Source organism: Oreochromis aureus, linkage group 18 (assembly GCF_013358895.1).
Source record: "Oreochromis aureus strain Israel breed Guangdong linkage group 18, ZZ_aureus, whole genome shotgun sequence".
Taxonomy (NCBI): Eukaryota; Metazoa; Chordata; class Actinopteri; order Cichliformes; family Cichlidae; genus Oreochromis; species Oreochromis aureus.
In genome coordinates, this window is record NC_052959.1 from 26,566,183 (window position 1) to 26,580,449 (window position 14,267).

The window sequence follows — 14,267 nt, forward strand, 5'->3', positions numbered from 1 at the left end:
TGAGAATAAGAAAGAAAAGTATGTCTTTGTGCCCCTTTTCCTGTTAATGCCCTATCGGCCCCCTGGCTAAACTTTGCTAGATCCGCCCCTGCACAGTTACCAGCCGTCAGCTACGTGAAAAGGATCCTGGTGTAGAAAGTAATATTAAATACATTCTAACAACAGCTTATCAAGCTTAAACGTGCTGCTGTGGTTCAGCCGCTGGTTTCCTCTTTCTGGTGCAAAGTGGGCCAAAAACAAACAAGAGAGATGGGAGTCACGACAGAAAAGCCGATCAGCCGATCATTGATCAGTTTCATGATTGGAGTAGCAACAGGAGAGGGAGGGAGAGAGAAGGGGCAGTCGCTCCATATATCGGTTGTTAAGCTTAACGTGGGAACGCTTTACTAACATTCAGAGATGAACTTACACACTTGCTTTACTTCTCTCTGGGATAACTTCCTCAGAGATGAAATGCTGGTTTGGTAGCGAGGCTACAAATACACACAGCCGCTCTATCACGTGATGCATACTGCTCCGACGTGCTACGGTTATGAGCCGAGTTACGCAGTATCCTAAGTTTTGTGAGGTGCTTTTTTGATATTTAATGGATCGGATTACATTTTTTATTTCTCGCCGATATCCGATCCAGTAATTTAGGTCAGTATCGGACCGATACCGATACGTAATATCGGATCGGTCCATCTCTATTATCTACCACTGGTATCTATAACCTCAACATTTTCTAAAACCGTATAAGTTATATGTGTAAGTGGAAAGCCTCTTCTTTATTTTCGCTTCTTAATCTTCTCCATAATGTGGACACTGATGACAGCAATCACCATGATGATCAGACCAACAGAGAACACGACTGTCTTCACCACACAGATGGAGATACCTGCAGACATGAGCAGAAATAATGAAACACACTAAACAAATTGGAACTACAGTTTCTTTTGTCTGACTCAAGAAATCTTTTACATTTCAGAAATACAGGTAATTTATTTCTGAATGTATCCCAACTGTATTCAGCATTCCAGAGAAAAAGCGAGCCTTTATTTTGACTAAATTAGATTCCAAACAATATTCAAAACCAAAACTTCAGACAGGAAGCATCACTAGTGAACTCACAGGCCTGACAGCAAACAACACGGAGTGCAGCAAGCGACACCAATGACAAAGGACACAGGAAGGACTGAAGTTTATATACAGTTAGGTCCATATATATTTGGACACTAATACATACACATATTCCAATTGTAGTTATATAATGGACATGGACATAATTTGTAGACTCAGGTTTCATGAAGGGTTTAGGAGTTTTAGCTCCTTAACATGTCCCACACTCTTTTTAAAGGGACCAAACATAATTGGACAATTGACTGGAAGGCTATTTCATAGGCAGGTGTGAGCAATTCCTTCGTATATCAATTAAGCAGATAAAAGGCCTGGAGTTGATCTAAGGCAGGGGTCCCCAATCCCAGTCCACGAGGGCCGGTGTCCCTGCAGGTTTTAGGTGTGTCCTTGATCCACCACAGCTGATTTAAATGGATAAATTACCATCTCAACATGTCTTGAAGATCTCCAGAGGCCTGGTAATGAACTAATCACGTGATTCAGGTGTGTTGACCCAGGGTGAGATTTAAAACCTGCAGGGACACCGGCCCTCGTGGACTGGGATTGGGGACCTTAGATTCTAAGGTGTGGTGCTTGTGTTTGGAAGATTTTGCTGTGAACAGACAACATGCAGTCAAAGGAGCTCCCCATGCAGGTGAAACAACATCCTTAAATTGCAAAAACAGAACAATCCCATTTGAAAAAAGGCTTTAAGATTAGGAGTGGCAAAATCTACAATTTGGTACATCCTGAGAAAGAAAGAAAGCACCAGTGAATTCAGCAATAAAGAGAAGAAAGGCCCACAAACAAACAGCAACTGAACGCCTCTGCAGTAAAGACCTGGCAGAGCATAAAAAAGGAGAAAATCCAGCATCTGGTGATGTCCATGAGTTCAAGACTTCAGGGTGTCACTGCCACCAAAATATTAGAAATTAACATTTTATTTTCATTTATTCAACTTTCCCAATTAATCTTGAGCTCTTGAAATGAATTCATTGTGAGGAGCTAAAGAATTTTAGTTCCTCACATTTTATACAGTCTTTTTGTTCAACCCACTGAATTAAAGCTTAAAGTCTGCATTTCAACTACATCTGAGTTGTTTCATTTAAAGTTCATTGTGGTAATGTACAGAACCAATTTAGGTTGACCTAATTTAATTGTGACCTGGTTGCTATAGTTACAAACGGCTTATTTATTTAATAAATAGGCACGGATAGACACATTAGAGACTGTAATTTTCTGAGCAGGTTTTGTCATCTTTAAAAATCTAATGCTGTGGAGTGAAGGTACAGACAACACAGGAGGTCTGGCCTTTTCCTCCGACTTTATTGACCACCAAACATGAACTGAACACATTGCACGCAAAACCCGGCGAAACCCCTCACCTGGGTATGAGTGGAGCCCTCTGGTGGGCCACCACAATGCAAGATTTTGCCATCGACCTTACACTCTAGTATTCAGAATATTTTAGATTTTCTTATCAAAAGAAAGATAATAACTGTCAAATTTGGTGATATACATATGGAATATTTCTCATGCCAACCAGTGTTAACCAGAATTATTCTTCAAGCAGTCAACTACTACTAAGGTATTTAGCACAGGTTTTGAGATTGTAATTGAAATTGTATTCCAGATCAATAGAAGCAGACACAAGCTTCAAAATTTCTGGTAACTTCTGAGTGGATGTGCTCATTATAAGACAGCTGATTGGTTACAACTGTCCCACCAAAGGGTCAAGACATGATTTTGCAGAATGTACAAATGAATGTGGTGTCTTTAAATCTTACCTGGTTTTTCCTTGCAATAAAGTTTAATGTCCTTCTTAGTCTGTTCCATGCTGACTTGGTTGCTGTGATTACAGATGATGAAGCTTTGCTGCAAATAGACAACGAGACTGGAAGAATAGTTTTGGGCTTTAAAGCTTCCTTTTTCTACCAGAGAGCAGTTTTGGGCATCACATGTGAAAATGCTGCTGATTTGAGAATCCACTGTGCTGCAGGTCACAATGAGATTACAGGAGTCTGAACTGCTGGACACAGAGTCCACTGTCAGGTTAACTGGAGACACTGGATCTGAAGAGTAACAGGCATAGAGTTTTAAAACAAGTCTGTACTGTACCTTATCAACATTTCAAAAGGAAAATGAAAAACGAGACCTACCTTGGATTATGACCTTGTATTCAGCTACCTTTTGGTCTTGTGCCCCAAACAAGACTGCAGTATAATCTCCACTGTCACTGTGTTGTACATTCTTTAATAGCAAAGAGTAATTTTGTCCAAAGACCTCAGCCCTTCCTGCATATTTGTCAAACATGACTGGATCATTATTAAAATAGCATTTAGCTACATTGTTAGTTTCATTAAATCTCCAGATCAAATCAGTTTTTTTGTCTAGTACAACAGATTTCTTTATATCCAGGTGTAAGTCCTTTCCATGGAGGAGAAACACATGTTGGAGCCCTAAAAGAAAAACAACAAACCTGATGTCAGAATCATCTTATTAACATGCAAGTGGAAGTCTCTTAAATTAAATACAGTAATTTTTTTTAGTATTTTTATTATTGTTTTGTCAACAATTTTGTGTAATCTGTTTATATGTTTATAATTAAACACATTTATTAGTGTAAATATGTTTAATTGTTATTCAGCTGTAATAAAACACCCTTACACCAGATATCTCTAAAATGAATATAGATTTGTGTGTAACTTGCCACACATCGTCCTTCAGTTACTGTTTGTTGAGATCATTTCCAACAATAAAATATGGACTTCACAGATAAACCTTCTTGTGAAAATCAGTTCCTATCAGAAGTTATGACTTCCACACAACTTTGGATGGTGCAGCTCTAATATCTAGAGTTGCCAAATTCATTAAACTATCTCTGCTTCCCTTCATGACAGAAATAGGGAAGCTACAACCCCCCAAACCTTACAGAATGTGTCTGCTCCCAGACCACGTCAAAGAACCAAACCACAAATAAATAATAAATAAATAAATACATTTTTATTTGTATAGCACCTTTCAAGACAGAATCACAAAGTGCTGCACATAAGATTACAAGTCATAAAAAGATTTAAAAAGAGAATATAAAACAGGCAAAAATTTAACCAAAAGCAGTTTTAAAAAGATGAGTTTTGAGTTGTTTTTTAAAAACAGTTACTGAGTCCGCAGTTCTTAATGTTAGGGGGAGAGAGTTCCACAGTCTAGAGGCCACATTGGCAAAAGCTCTATCACCCTTAGTCCTCCTCTTAGTATTTTTTATAGCAAGTAAGCCCTGATCAGATGACCTCAAAGACCTGCTGGGGACATAGGGCTGTAGCAGATCAAAGATGTAGGCTGGTGCCAGTCCGTGCACAGCTCTGTAGGTCAAGACCAGGATCTTAAAATTGACTCTAAGTTTAACAGGAAGCCAGTGTAACTGAGATAACAACGGTGTCACATGTGAGTACTTGTAGGATTTTGTCAAAAGCCTAGCTGCAGCGTTTTGCACAACCTGCAGACGATCCAGAGAACCTTTGCTTAGACACAGCGAATTACAATAATCCAAGCGTGACGAAATAAATGCATGTATAGCAATCTCCAGTTCAGAGCGAGATAAAATCGGGCTTAACTTAGCCACATTTCTTAAATGATAAAAACAAGACCGAACCAGAGATTTCACATGCCCATCCAATGTGAGAGTCGAGTCAAAAGTGACACCTAAATTCCTGATAGAGGATTTAAGATACACTGAAAGAGGACCAAGGGCTTTCACTATCTGGGATAAAAATCTATCGGGGCGCATATGAGGACTTCGGTTTTCCCCTTGTTGAGTTGGAGGAAATTTGCAGCCATCCAACATTTGATCAAATCTAAGCAATCATTCAGATGCAGAAGCTTAGATAAATCCTCGGGCATAAAAGAAACGTACAACTGAATATCATCAGCATAACAGTGATAAGAAATGTCCTCAAAAGAGCCCATTATATGCTGGAGGGGGAGAAGATATAATTAAAAACAATAAAGGCCCCAAAACTGACCCTTGAGGGACACCATAAGTAAGGCAGGTAGAGGATGACCTAAAGTCGGAGACTGTCACAGAAAAGGATCGGTGATGGAGATATGAGGAGAACCACTCCAAGGCAGTTCCAGATACACCAACCCAATTTTGTAGCCTTTCAAGGAGGATGTGGTGGTCAACTGTGTTGAAAGCTGATGTGAGATCCAACATGAGTAGAACAGAACATTTCCCTGCATCATTATTCATCAAGATATCACTAGAGACCCTAAGAAGAGCTGTCTCCGTGGAGTGAAATCGACAAAAACCAGACTGAAACTTATCGTAAATGCCATGTTTATCTAGAGCTGCCATAAGTTGCTTAGCCACAACCTTTTCTAGAAGCTTAGCAGTTAACGGTAATCAGCAATGAAGGAATCACCCTTGAAAAATGAAATGAAGACTGAGATAAAGTTATAAAACATTTGAAAGCCTTTCTTAGTATTTCAGACCCTAACTGTCTGCTTGAACATTACACAGTATTTCCTGTTTATCTATTTTTTTTTTAGTTTAAAAGCAAAGACTAACTTTGTCTAAATAACTCAATTGTCCTTCACATGTCAAACACGATTGCATCTTTATAATCATAGTTACCAACATTGTTAGTGGTAGTAAATTAAGTTTCTTTTTGTCTACTACAACAGATTTCTTTATATCCACATGTAAGTCTGTTCTATTAAGTACAAACATGTTCTCAGACCCTATAAAGACGTAAAAAATCATGCACTCACACGTTATATAATTTATTATATTTATATTGTCTTTTATTATCATTGGAAATTATTGGACAATTAGTTGTTTTACAATAAATTATTAGGCAGCTCTAATAGCTTTCATAGCAGGGTAAGATTTTACAGTTTTTCTCATGTGTTGTTGAAAGGTCAAAGTATGAAAAGGTGGCAGCAGTTACTCCTCATCTGTGTCTGAAATCAGCCTGGAACTGCAGTGTTCAATGCTTCTAAAGCTCTGTATTGAAAGCTTTGGTTGTGCTGGTTTTATTTTCTCTCAGAACCAGGAAAGCTTCTAGCACACAAACTGAGTCACTGCAAGAAACCAGAAGTGACTATTTTAGATGGACTTGTCAAAACTTAATTAGGCTGTCAAAGACACAGCTGTGATTAAACTGTAATGTACTTCAAGACATTAATCAAGTCTTTCACCCGCTGCAATAGTGAACACTATTATAAAAGAAAACATTTGCACTTTTCATCTTTGTCAGTTATGTCCCTGTTGATTTAAGGAAGCAGTTGCTATATACTTTGTATATTGTATGTGTGCTAATAATTAGACAATTTTTCCCTACCTTCAGCCTCAGTGCAGGACAGCAACACAAGAATCACAAAGAAAAACATTCTAGAGTCTCGAGGTTTCTCTGAAATCCGACAACGTGGAAGTGTTTTATACCCCTGAAAGCAGAACAGGGTGAGTCCCTTCTCACAGCTGCGTTGTTCCTCTATACTGGCCAACAGTGCAAACGATCTTTGAGCTGTGCTAGTTTTAGCTCTGAGATATCCATGGTTTCACAGTAACACTGCCTTTAAGCAGAAAGAGAAGGCAAAACAGAAGCCATGACTCGTTCCTACAGGTCACATTTAAATGTGCCGCTAATGTGAGAGTCCCGTGCACTGCAGGTCACAGTGAGATTACAGGAGTCTGAGTTTCTAAAGACAGAGTCCAATCAGGCCAATCAAAGCAGAAGAGGTAATATGATGATCTGAATGCATTTAGGCTGCAGGAATTAACTTTATGAAATATCAGATGTCTGTGGGTTTTTCATTGATAATGTAAAATTCTGGATTTAGTTCATCCTGGATTTATCCTGTACAGTAGTTATGAACATCCCAAAAATCCCCCCAACTAAATATAAATGAGAACAGTTTATATATTAACAGCTGAAAATAAAAATTCTAAAGGTATGATCTCCCTGCAGCCCACATCACAAGTCACTCACTGCCCTCTTTTGGTCACATTGAAGAAACACAGAGTTCAGGGTTCAGACCCTGCATTGTGAAAAAAGAAATCAAAAACACTGCTTTTGTTCTCGTATTTAAGAAAAAACTTTAAACACAATTTTCTTTATAAAGTGATACATAGTCTTTATTGTTTACAACCTAATCAGCAAGAAAAAACAAGAGCACTTTTATCGCAGATGTCTTGTCTGACCCATTCATGTCTTTTAGTAAAATAGAACAGCAGTGCCACCATTACAACAAAAGACGTGGTTCAATCTCTAACTTCTATGACTCCAAAATGTGTAACTGAGAAAGAATGCAAGGATGACAGTGTTACAACTGTCTCATTTTTTTCTTTTTTCACAACAGCTGGCTGCAGTGTTATTGGGCAAAAGCAACCACAAGACACTTTGTCATCAAGTTTGCAAACACGGTGTTATTGCTTGATTTTTGCATGAAATTGCATTAATTTATCTAAAACTCCATTAAAGAATGCACATGAATGAACATTTTTGCTTTAATGCACAAACATTACATTATTAAAGCTTCAACATTTGAGGCATTTTTTGTTGAAAATCACAATCAGAGATATCAGGCACATCTTGTAATGAGTAAAAGTAAAAACCAAAAACCACCAAAAACATCTCCCAGATCCACTCACAGGTTTAGCAACAAAGTTTCCTTTGTTATTTGTCACAGTTAACAGGAAGAGGCCCCAACTTTATGTGAAGGGCCAAACATATGGAGACAATTTATTCTTAGTTAATTATGAGTAAAAGATTTAGAATTCAACAGAATGAAAATGTGTTATTGTTATTGCTCAGCGTTTTAACTTTCCCCATGAACTACAGAAATGAAAAAGATATAAACATAATGGTTGAAATTGTTTCAGACTATCTGCTTTTTAACATATAATACTGAAGTTTAATCCTTACAGTTACGGTAATATTGCATTCACTTTTAAATAGCTTCATTTGCGGTGACCTCTTCAGGATGTAACACCCTTTAGGTTTTACATGTTAAGCAAAAATGCTTGCACAAAAAAAACAGATGTAGAATAAAAAAAAGTGGAAGTTGCATCTTTTCACAGATCGAGAACAAAAAGGAGAAATACAATTATTAGACCAAGAGACAAGCTTGTGTTTGCCATACATCAGTTTGCACCCGAACCTCGTAGCACATTGAAATAGATCTGAATTTCAGCTGAATTCAGCTGTTAAAACAAAATTTACATAGTTTTGTGTTTTTTCCATAATTTTATCATAAGATAATGTCAAAAATATATTTGTCTATCAACAACAATAATTTGCAAAATTATTATGGCTTAAAAGAATCTTAATGATATAATGACTGTAGTTAAATATACACACAGTATGTAATAAAAAACATAGTTTTGCTCTTTGCATGTTTGTGAGTTTTGCCTTGGTGTTCAATTTGAGACAAACTGGACTCACAGAAAAGAAGCATCTATAGCTCTCTGTAACCAAGAAGTGAAACCAGAAAGTGTTTCCACAGAGCCACAGGGCCAGGCTCCATCTCACAGCTGTGTTATTTATGAACTTGGTTAACAAAACAGTTTTATATGTGAATTTGAACATGAGACATGACTTTTAGGATACCAGAAAACTGTCAGCATGTCATATTGAATATGCAGCTTGCTGTATTGGGGAAGATAACCAATTTTCATCTTAGGTATATGTTTGAACCCTTTTTTCATTCTTAGGTTACTTTGAATGTTAAATTATGTCAACCCATGTTAAATGATGGTGTCACTTGCTTTCCAGTGTCTCATAAACATTCAAAATAATACAAAGAAGACAGAAGTGGTAACTTCTAAGATATCAGAGATTGATAGGTTTGTCTTTGATGATTTTAAATTAGCTTAACTTTGGGGTTTATAACTTTGTAATTATTAGTTGATCCCTCACACTGAAGACGCACCTTAAACCTGCTTTCTGGAATAGGAATCAGAAATACTTCTTTTGTGTTTGCTTTCAACATAAAATCTCAGAAAGCAACTTTATCAGGATAAACAACCATTTTATTCACAAAGTGATGCAATGACTTGACTTTTGGCTATTTCATCAAAAATAATTACCTTTATCATAGCTGCTTTGTAAAGTTCTTTTCAAGCAAATTTGCATTGACATTCAAATGTGTAAAATGAAAATGTGATAAGTGAATGTATCTGAATTCTCTATTAGTGCTTTTAAACCATGTACTGCATTCTTCATAAAACATTTACAATTTCCTGTTTTAAAAATTTCAAAGTCATCATGATTTCTTTGCAGTGTATAAACTGAACAAAACAGAGATCAATATAAAAAAGTTATGACTTCAAGTTTGTTATTAAAGTGTGGGAGGTCTATGTGCAGTGGGTAAGCACTGCACAATTTATTTTTCTTTCTTAAATTTCTCTACAGTGATGACAGCAACATGATGATCAGACAAACTAAAAATACGACTCTCTTCACCACACAGATGATAGGGACTCACAACCTGCAACACAAAGAAAAGGCAAACAAAAAAACCACCAAAAAACAAAGTAGATCCAAACTGTGACTCTCACTAATTTCTCTAACAGAATATGAAAAGCAGTTTCTAACCGTGTTTAATATATGGAAATGATTTAGTTTGCTTATTTTACTCTAAATCCAGTCATTTTTTTATTGATAAACTACAGTCAAAAACAATAAAACCCGCCTCCAAGTTATTAAAATGCACTGCTCAAACAGCTGCTTTAGTGTTAATTAAATTAACTGCAGGTGCACTAGAGAGGCAGAAATGATAGAACCAACAAAACAGCAATGGTTTTACAGGTGGACCCACTGACATTTTATCCCTCCTATGGTTTTCTGTATGTTTTTTCTTACCATTGTCACAGTAAGACTATCACCAATGCTGTCAGGCATGCATACGAGCGTGTGGGAGCCATAGAAGGTACTGAGTACCGTTTTGAGTTGCTCCAATGAAATTTCAGACAAATGGTTTAGCCTGCCCCATCATTTTTTCACTTTTGGCCCTTGGTGTTCAGGGGCCAAAAGTGGCCCTACGTAGATTGATAATTGTTATTTCCATCAAATGATGTGACATCCTTTTATATCTAACACATTACACAGTCACCATCAGTATAGCTATCCAGAATGAGTTTCCCCCATTGAGATCTGATGTGTTTCCACATATTTAAATTATTTTGAGCATGTATTTTTAGTTTTTAATTCAGTCTTAAGTGTGAGAAGTTTAGTCACACTCATAACTTTTTTCCTCAAAGTTTAGACTGACAGCCTGCAATGACTGTTTTCATAGTGTAGAAATAATTAGTATTCAGACAGACATATTCACAGTTACAGACACATTTTGAAGACCTAACAAATGTTATTTTTTAAATTACATTTTTACTGTTTCATTTTTGTTTTCTGCTTTACCGTCAACCCAAGAGTAGCTTGAGAGCAGCTTTTGCCCTGTCCAATTAAAAGTAAGAGAACATATTTTCTGTGAGCATCCAATGCTAGAATAGCACAAAAACAATATTTATATTTTTAAGTTTCCTTGGCAATGCAGCCTACCTCCAAACTCGCCCACTGCCATCTGCTGGTGAGACTGAAGAAACGCATATGTCAGAATTCAAAACCTGCTTAGCCTCTGAAAAACACTTTTTCTCTGGTATGAAATCCTCAAAAAGTTTTTAACAGCAGAAAAAAAGCATTTCTATTTAGAAACCAGGTGCAGAATTGATGGATTTAACTGAAATCTAGTCAAGATTAGTTGATTATTGTTTACATTACAGTGTTATTTGAATATCCTTAAAGCTCTTTAAAAGTGCATTCTTTTATTTTTAAAGCATCAGCAAACCTTGTTTTGTTCTTTATTATTGTAGTTGTGATTCTGTCTCTAATAAAGCACCATATGTCACACACTAAAACAACAATAAAATTAACAGGTTAGCCCTTTACTGAATAATTTACTAAATCTGTATCATTATTTAGTGGTCTTTTTACTAAAATCTTACACATGAGCACTAACAGTTCAAAGGTCCTCTGATAGCTGCTCTGTTTATTATTATCATTATTATTATTATTATTATTTGGGCAAATGAAATGCCTTTTGAAAGGTCTAGACATGCTCAAAAACTCTGGAGAGTACAATATTACTCCATAGCACCACCTATGAAAGTATTCCCAACACATAGATGGAGCTACATGAATTAAACTTGGTTTACACATGAAACACCCCAAGATGTACAAAAAGTCCATAGAACCCATGACACAAACCTAACAGGAAGTCAGGCATTCTGATTTTATTATAACATTTTATCAATTTCCCGGGGTCTTTATTTTTTGAACTCATCCAAGGGATTAAATCAGTTTCATATTTGGTGAATTTAAATTGTGAAGTGCTGAGTTTTTGTTGCAGGGAGGCAAACGGCCCCCGCAGTACTTACTCTGTGCCTATGCACCTTGTCCAACACTTTACATTGGAAGAGCTGAAAAGCTAAGAGAAAAAACTAACTAGAAATAGATATAGCAAAATGTGTCAAATTGACATATTTGAGACCAGAAGTTGTTGTCCAAGATGACTGATAGAGCTGCCTCCTAGCTCACAATAGGAAGGGATATTAATTCATTTACTCTTGAGAGTGTCCTGTATATTTTAGACCGTAATTTGGGGGGTTGAGATTAAGGAATTGCACCATAGTTGATGGTGTTTGTAATTTGACTTGATTAGGCTAAAATTACTTTTTTACTATAGATTTAATTTGATGATATTCTTTTTAATCCATATTGTATAATCTGTCAAAAGAAATAAACTCTGTTCCTTCTACTATATGTTCCAAGTATTTAATTCCTTTACAACTCCAATCTGGGAAGTTAATCATATTATTGATGTGTAGTTTGTCAGGGTTGTTCATCTGCATGGGATTTATGAAGACTCATATTTAGAAACTCCATCCATGCTGTCAGAGGCTGTTCTACATCTAGCCATGGCTCATCTAAGAGGATATGTTTAAACCATCCTGAAATGTATTGTTGCCTGTTGGCTAAGCATGTGTTGAAAGTTAGGCTGGTCTAGTCCTCCTTTATCCTAAAAAAATAAATGCATGGGTTTATCATTCCAAAGGAATTTAACAATAGATGATTCCAGAGATCTAAACCAGTCTCGTAATGGTTTACTCAGGATCATTGAGAATAAATAATTGACTTGCTGAGTGAACACCATTAAAGTTTTGTTAAATAATGGCTGAAATGCGATAGTAAACCATTAAACAGTAGTAGCTACACTGTCTCCTAGTTTGTGTTTTTTTTCTTTCACATTAATATTATAGTAAACATCTTCCACCTAACATTAGGTAGTCAATCTGTGGGTAGGATCATGTTAGTAATATTTCTATATAACCAGTTAAACAGTTTAATTGGCACTGAGCACTACACCATCAGAAAAACTATGATGTACAGCCATATTCGTGATTAGTAACAGTCTTTTATAATTCTGTTTTGTTCTGTTTTACTAGTATTAAGCAAAGGCATATGGATGACTTTGTCCTGTAAAAGAGGCTCCTGCACCTCTCAAGTGGCTGAAGTCATGACAGAGATCATCTTTAACATGATTATTTTCAGCTGGGAACATCATCTCAGGGATAAAAGCAACCTTCACTCCAGAGCATGTCCACTGCAATCGTGAATTCATGAACGGAATCATCTGTAAACTTTGGAAACTTGTTATTTTGAACTGCAAAATAAAGTCTTTTTATTTTATTTATTTAAGTCATTTTTAGTTTCCTACTTGCACTTTTTTTTGTTTAAATACTACTAGCAATTTAATTTGTGTTACCTAATATTTTGATTTATTTCAATTTTTATCATTTACATTTCTGACCTTTCATCCATTTTTAACTAAGGCAAAGGCTTTTTCATTTCATGCCTTCATTCAGTTCAGATTTCATTACCACACATTGTCCTTCACATTCACTTAATCCCATTTAATCCAGATACTTTTCTCTTTAAAACTTTTTGTCAGTCACAATTCACTCAATACAGTATATTCAATACAATCCACCCTTTGGCTAAAATGATGAATAAGGATAAAAGTAAGAAAAGAAAATGATTGCACGGGCTCTTGAGCTAAAACAAAAGTGAGCAGCTTCATGCTGGATCTGGAGCAGAAATTTATGAGCTTACAGTTTACAAAATGTGCGCACTGACAAAGACTGTCGAGCAGATAGTCCAGTTCATACAGACACACTTGAACAAACTTCTCCTACTTTCCATCATTTTAACATGTATTTCAATGGCTTTAATCTTTCGACACATTTCAATAAATGACAGTATCAATCTGTTTAAAAACAAAGAAGTTGATTAACTGAAATGAATAAACCAGTGAAAGAAAAACAGGAAAATGTAAAACTAGAAAAAACACATGTACTAAATAACTCAATACTAACACATGATAAATCTTAATTGTTTTTAAAGTAATCTGTATTTTATGTATTATACTGATAACAACATTGATATTCATAAATACTGTTGGTATTTGTAAGAAATATTATATTTATTAATCGTGTAAATTTCCTGCAACTGTCATAGACATCTACACAACATCCCCCAAAATTACTGAGTCCAAATGGTTTTTTTTTTTTTTTTTTTTTTGTCTGTCCCATTTGGTTCTTTAGCCGTCAGAATTGTTGTCTGAAGACCAACAAGGATACCAAATGGATTTATTTTGCCAAATGGATCATCATGGCATTGCCGTATTGGTCCATTTGATCAAACTTTGTTGTTATTATTTATTTTATTTTCAGTTGTTACAGATGGGACAGACATGATCGGGGGATAGGAAACGGAGAAAGAAAGAGAGGAAGGAAAAGAAAACAGAAGGGAAAAGGACAGTGAGAAAGGGCACTTACAAAGACAAAGAGAAAGAAAAAAAAATCTCCTGGATCACCTGTTGAGAGAAAAGAAGAGAAGACAAGCAAAAAACAAACAAAAACAAAGCAACATACTAAACACAACACCATCACGTTAATCTAGCTAAGTGTGAACAGCAGTAAATACTAAATATTGAATGTTGTTGTGCAGCACGCAGGACAGACAGCGCACAATGTGCTTTGAAGTAGCAGCTAAGAAAGGTGTAGTTTATGTCTACGAACAGTGAACACCCGTGTGCACACCTGTGTGGATCAGCACGCT

The 14,267-nt window shown here is 36.1% G+C and overlaps 1 protein-coding gene across 1 annotated transcript; it reads right to left on the reverse strand.

Moving 5' to 3' along the window:
- Positions 1-608: 608 nt before the first annotated feature.
- Positions 609-6,622, reverse strand: LOC120434530. The gene is made up of 4 exons (XM_039602754.1): positions 6,435-6,622; positions 3,255-3,554; positions 2,883-3,167; positions 609-877 (listed from the first exon to the last, which is right to left on the reverse strand). Exons 1-4 carry the CDS (start codon positions 6,481-6,483, stop codon positions 768-770), a joined length of 744 nt encoding a protein of 247 aa, XP_039458688.1. The 5' UTR covers positions 6,484-6,622; the 3' UTR covers positions 609-767.
- Positions 6,623-14,267: the final 7,645 nt, after the last annotated feature.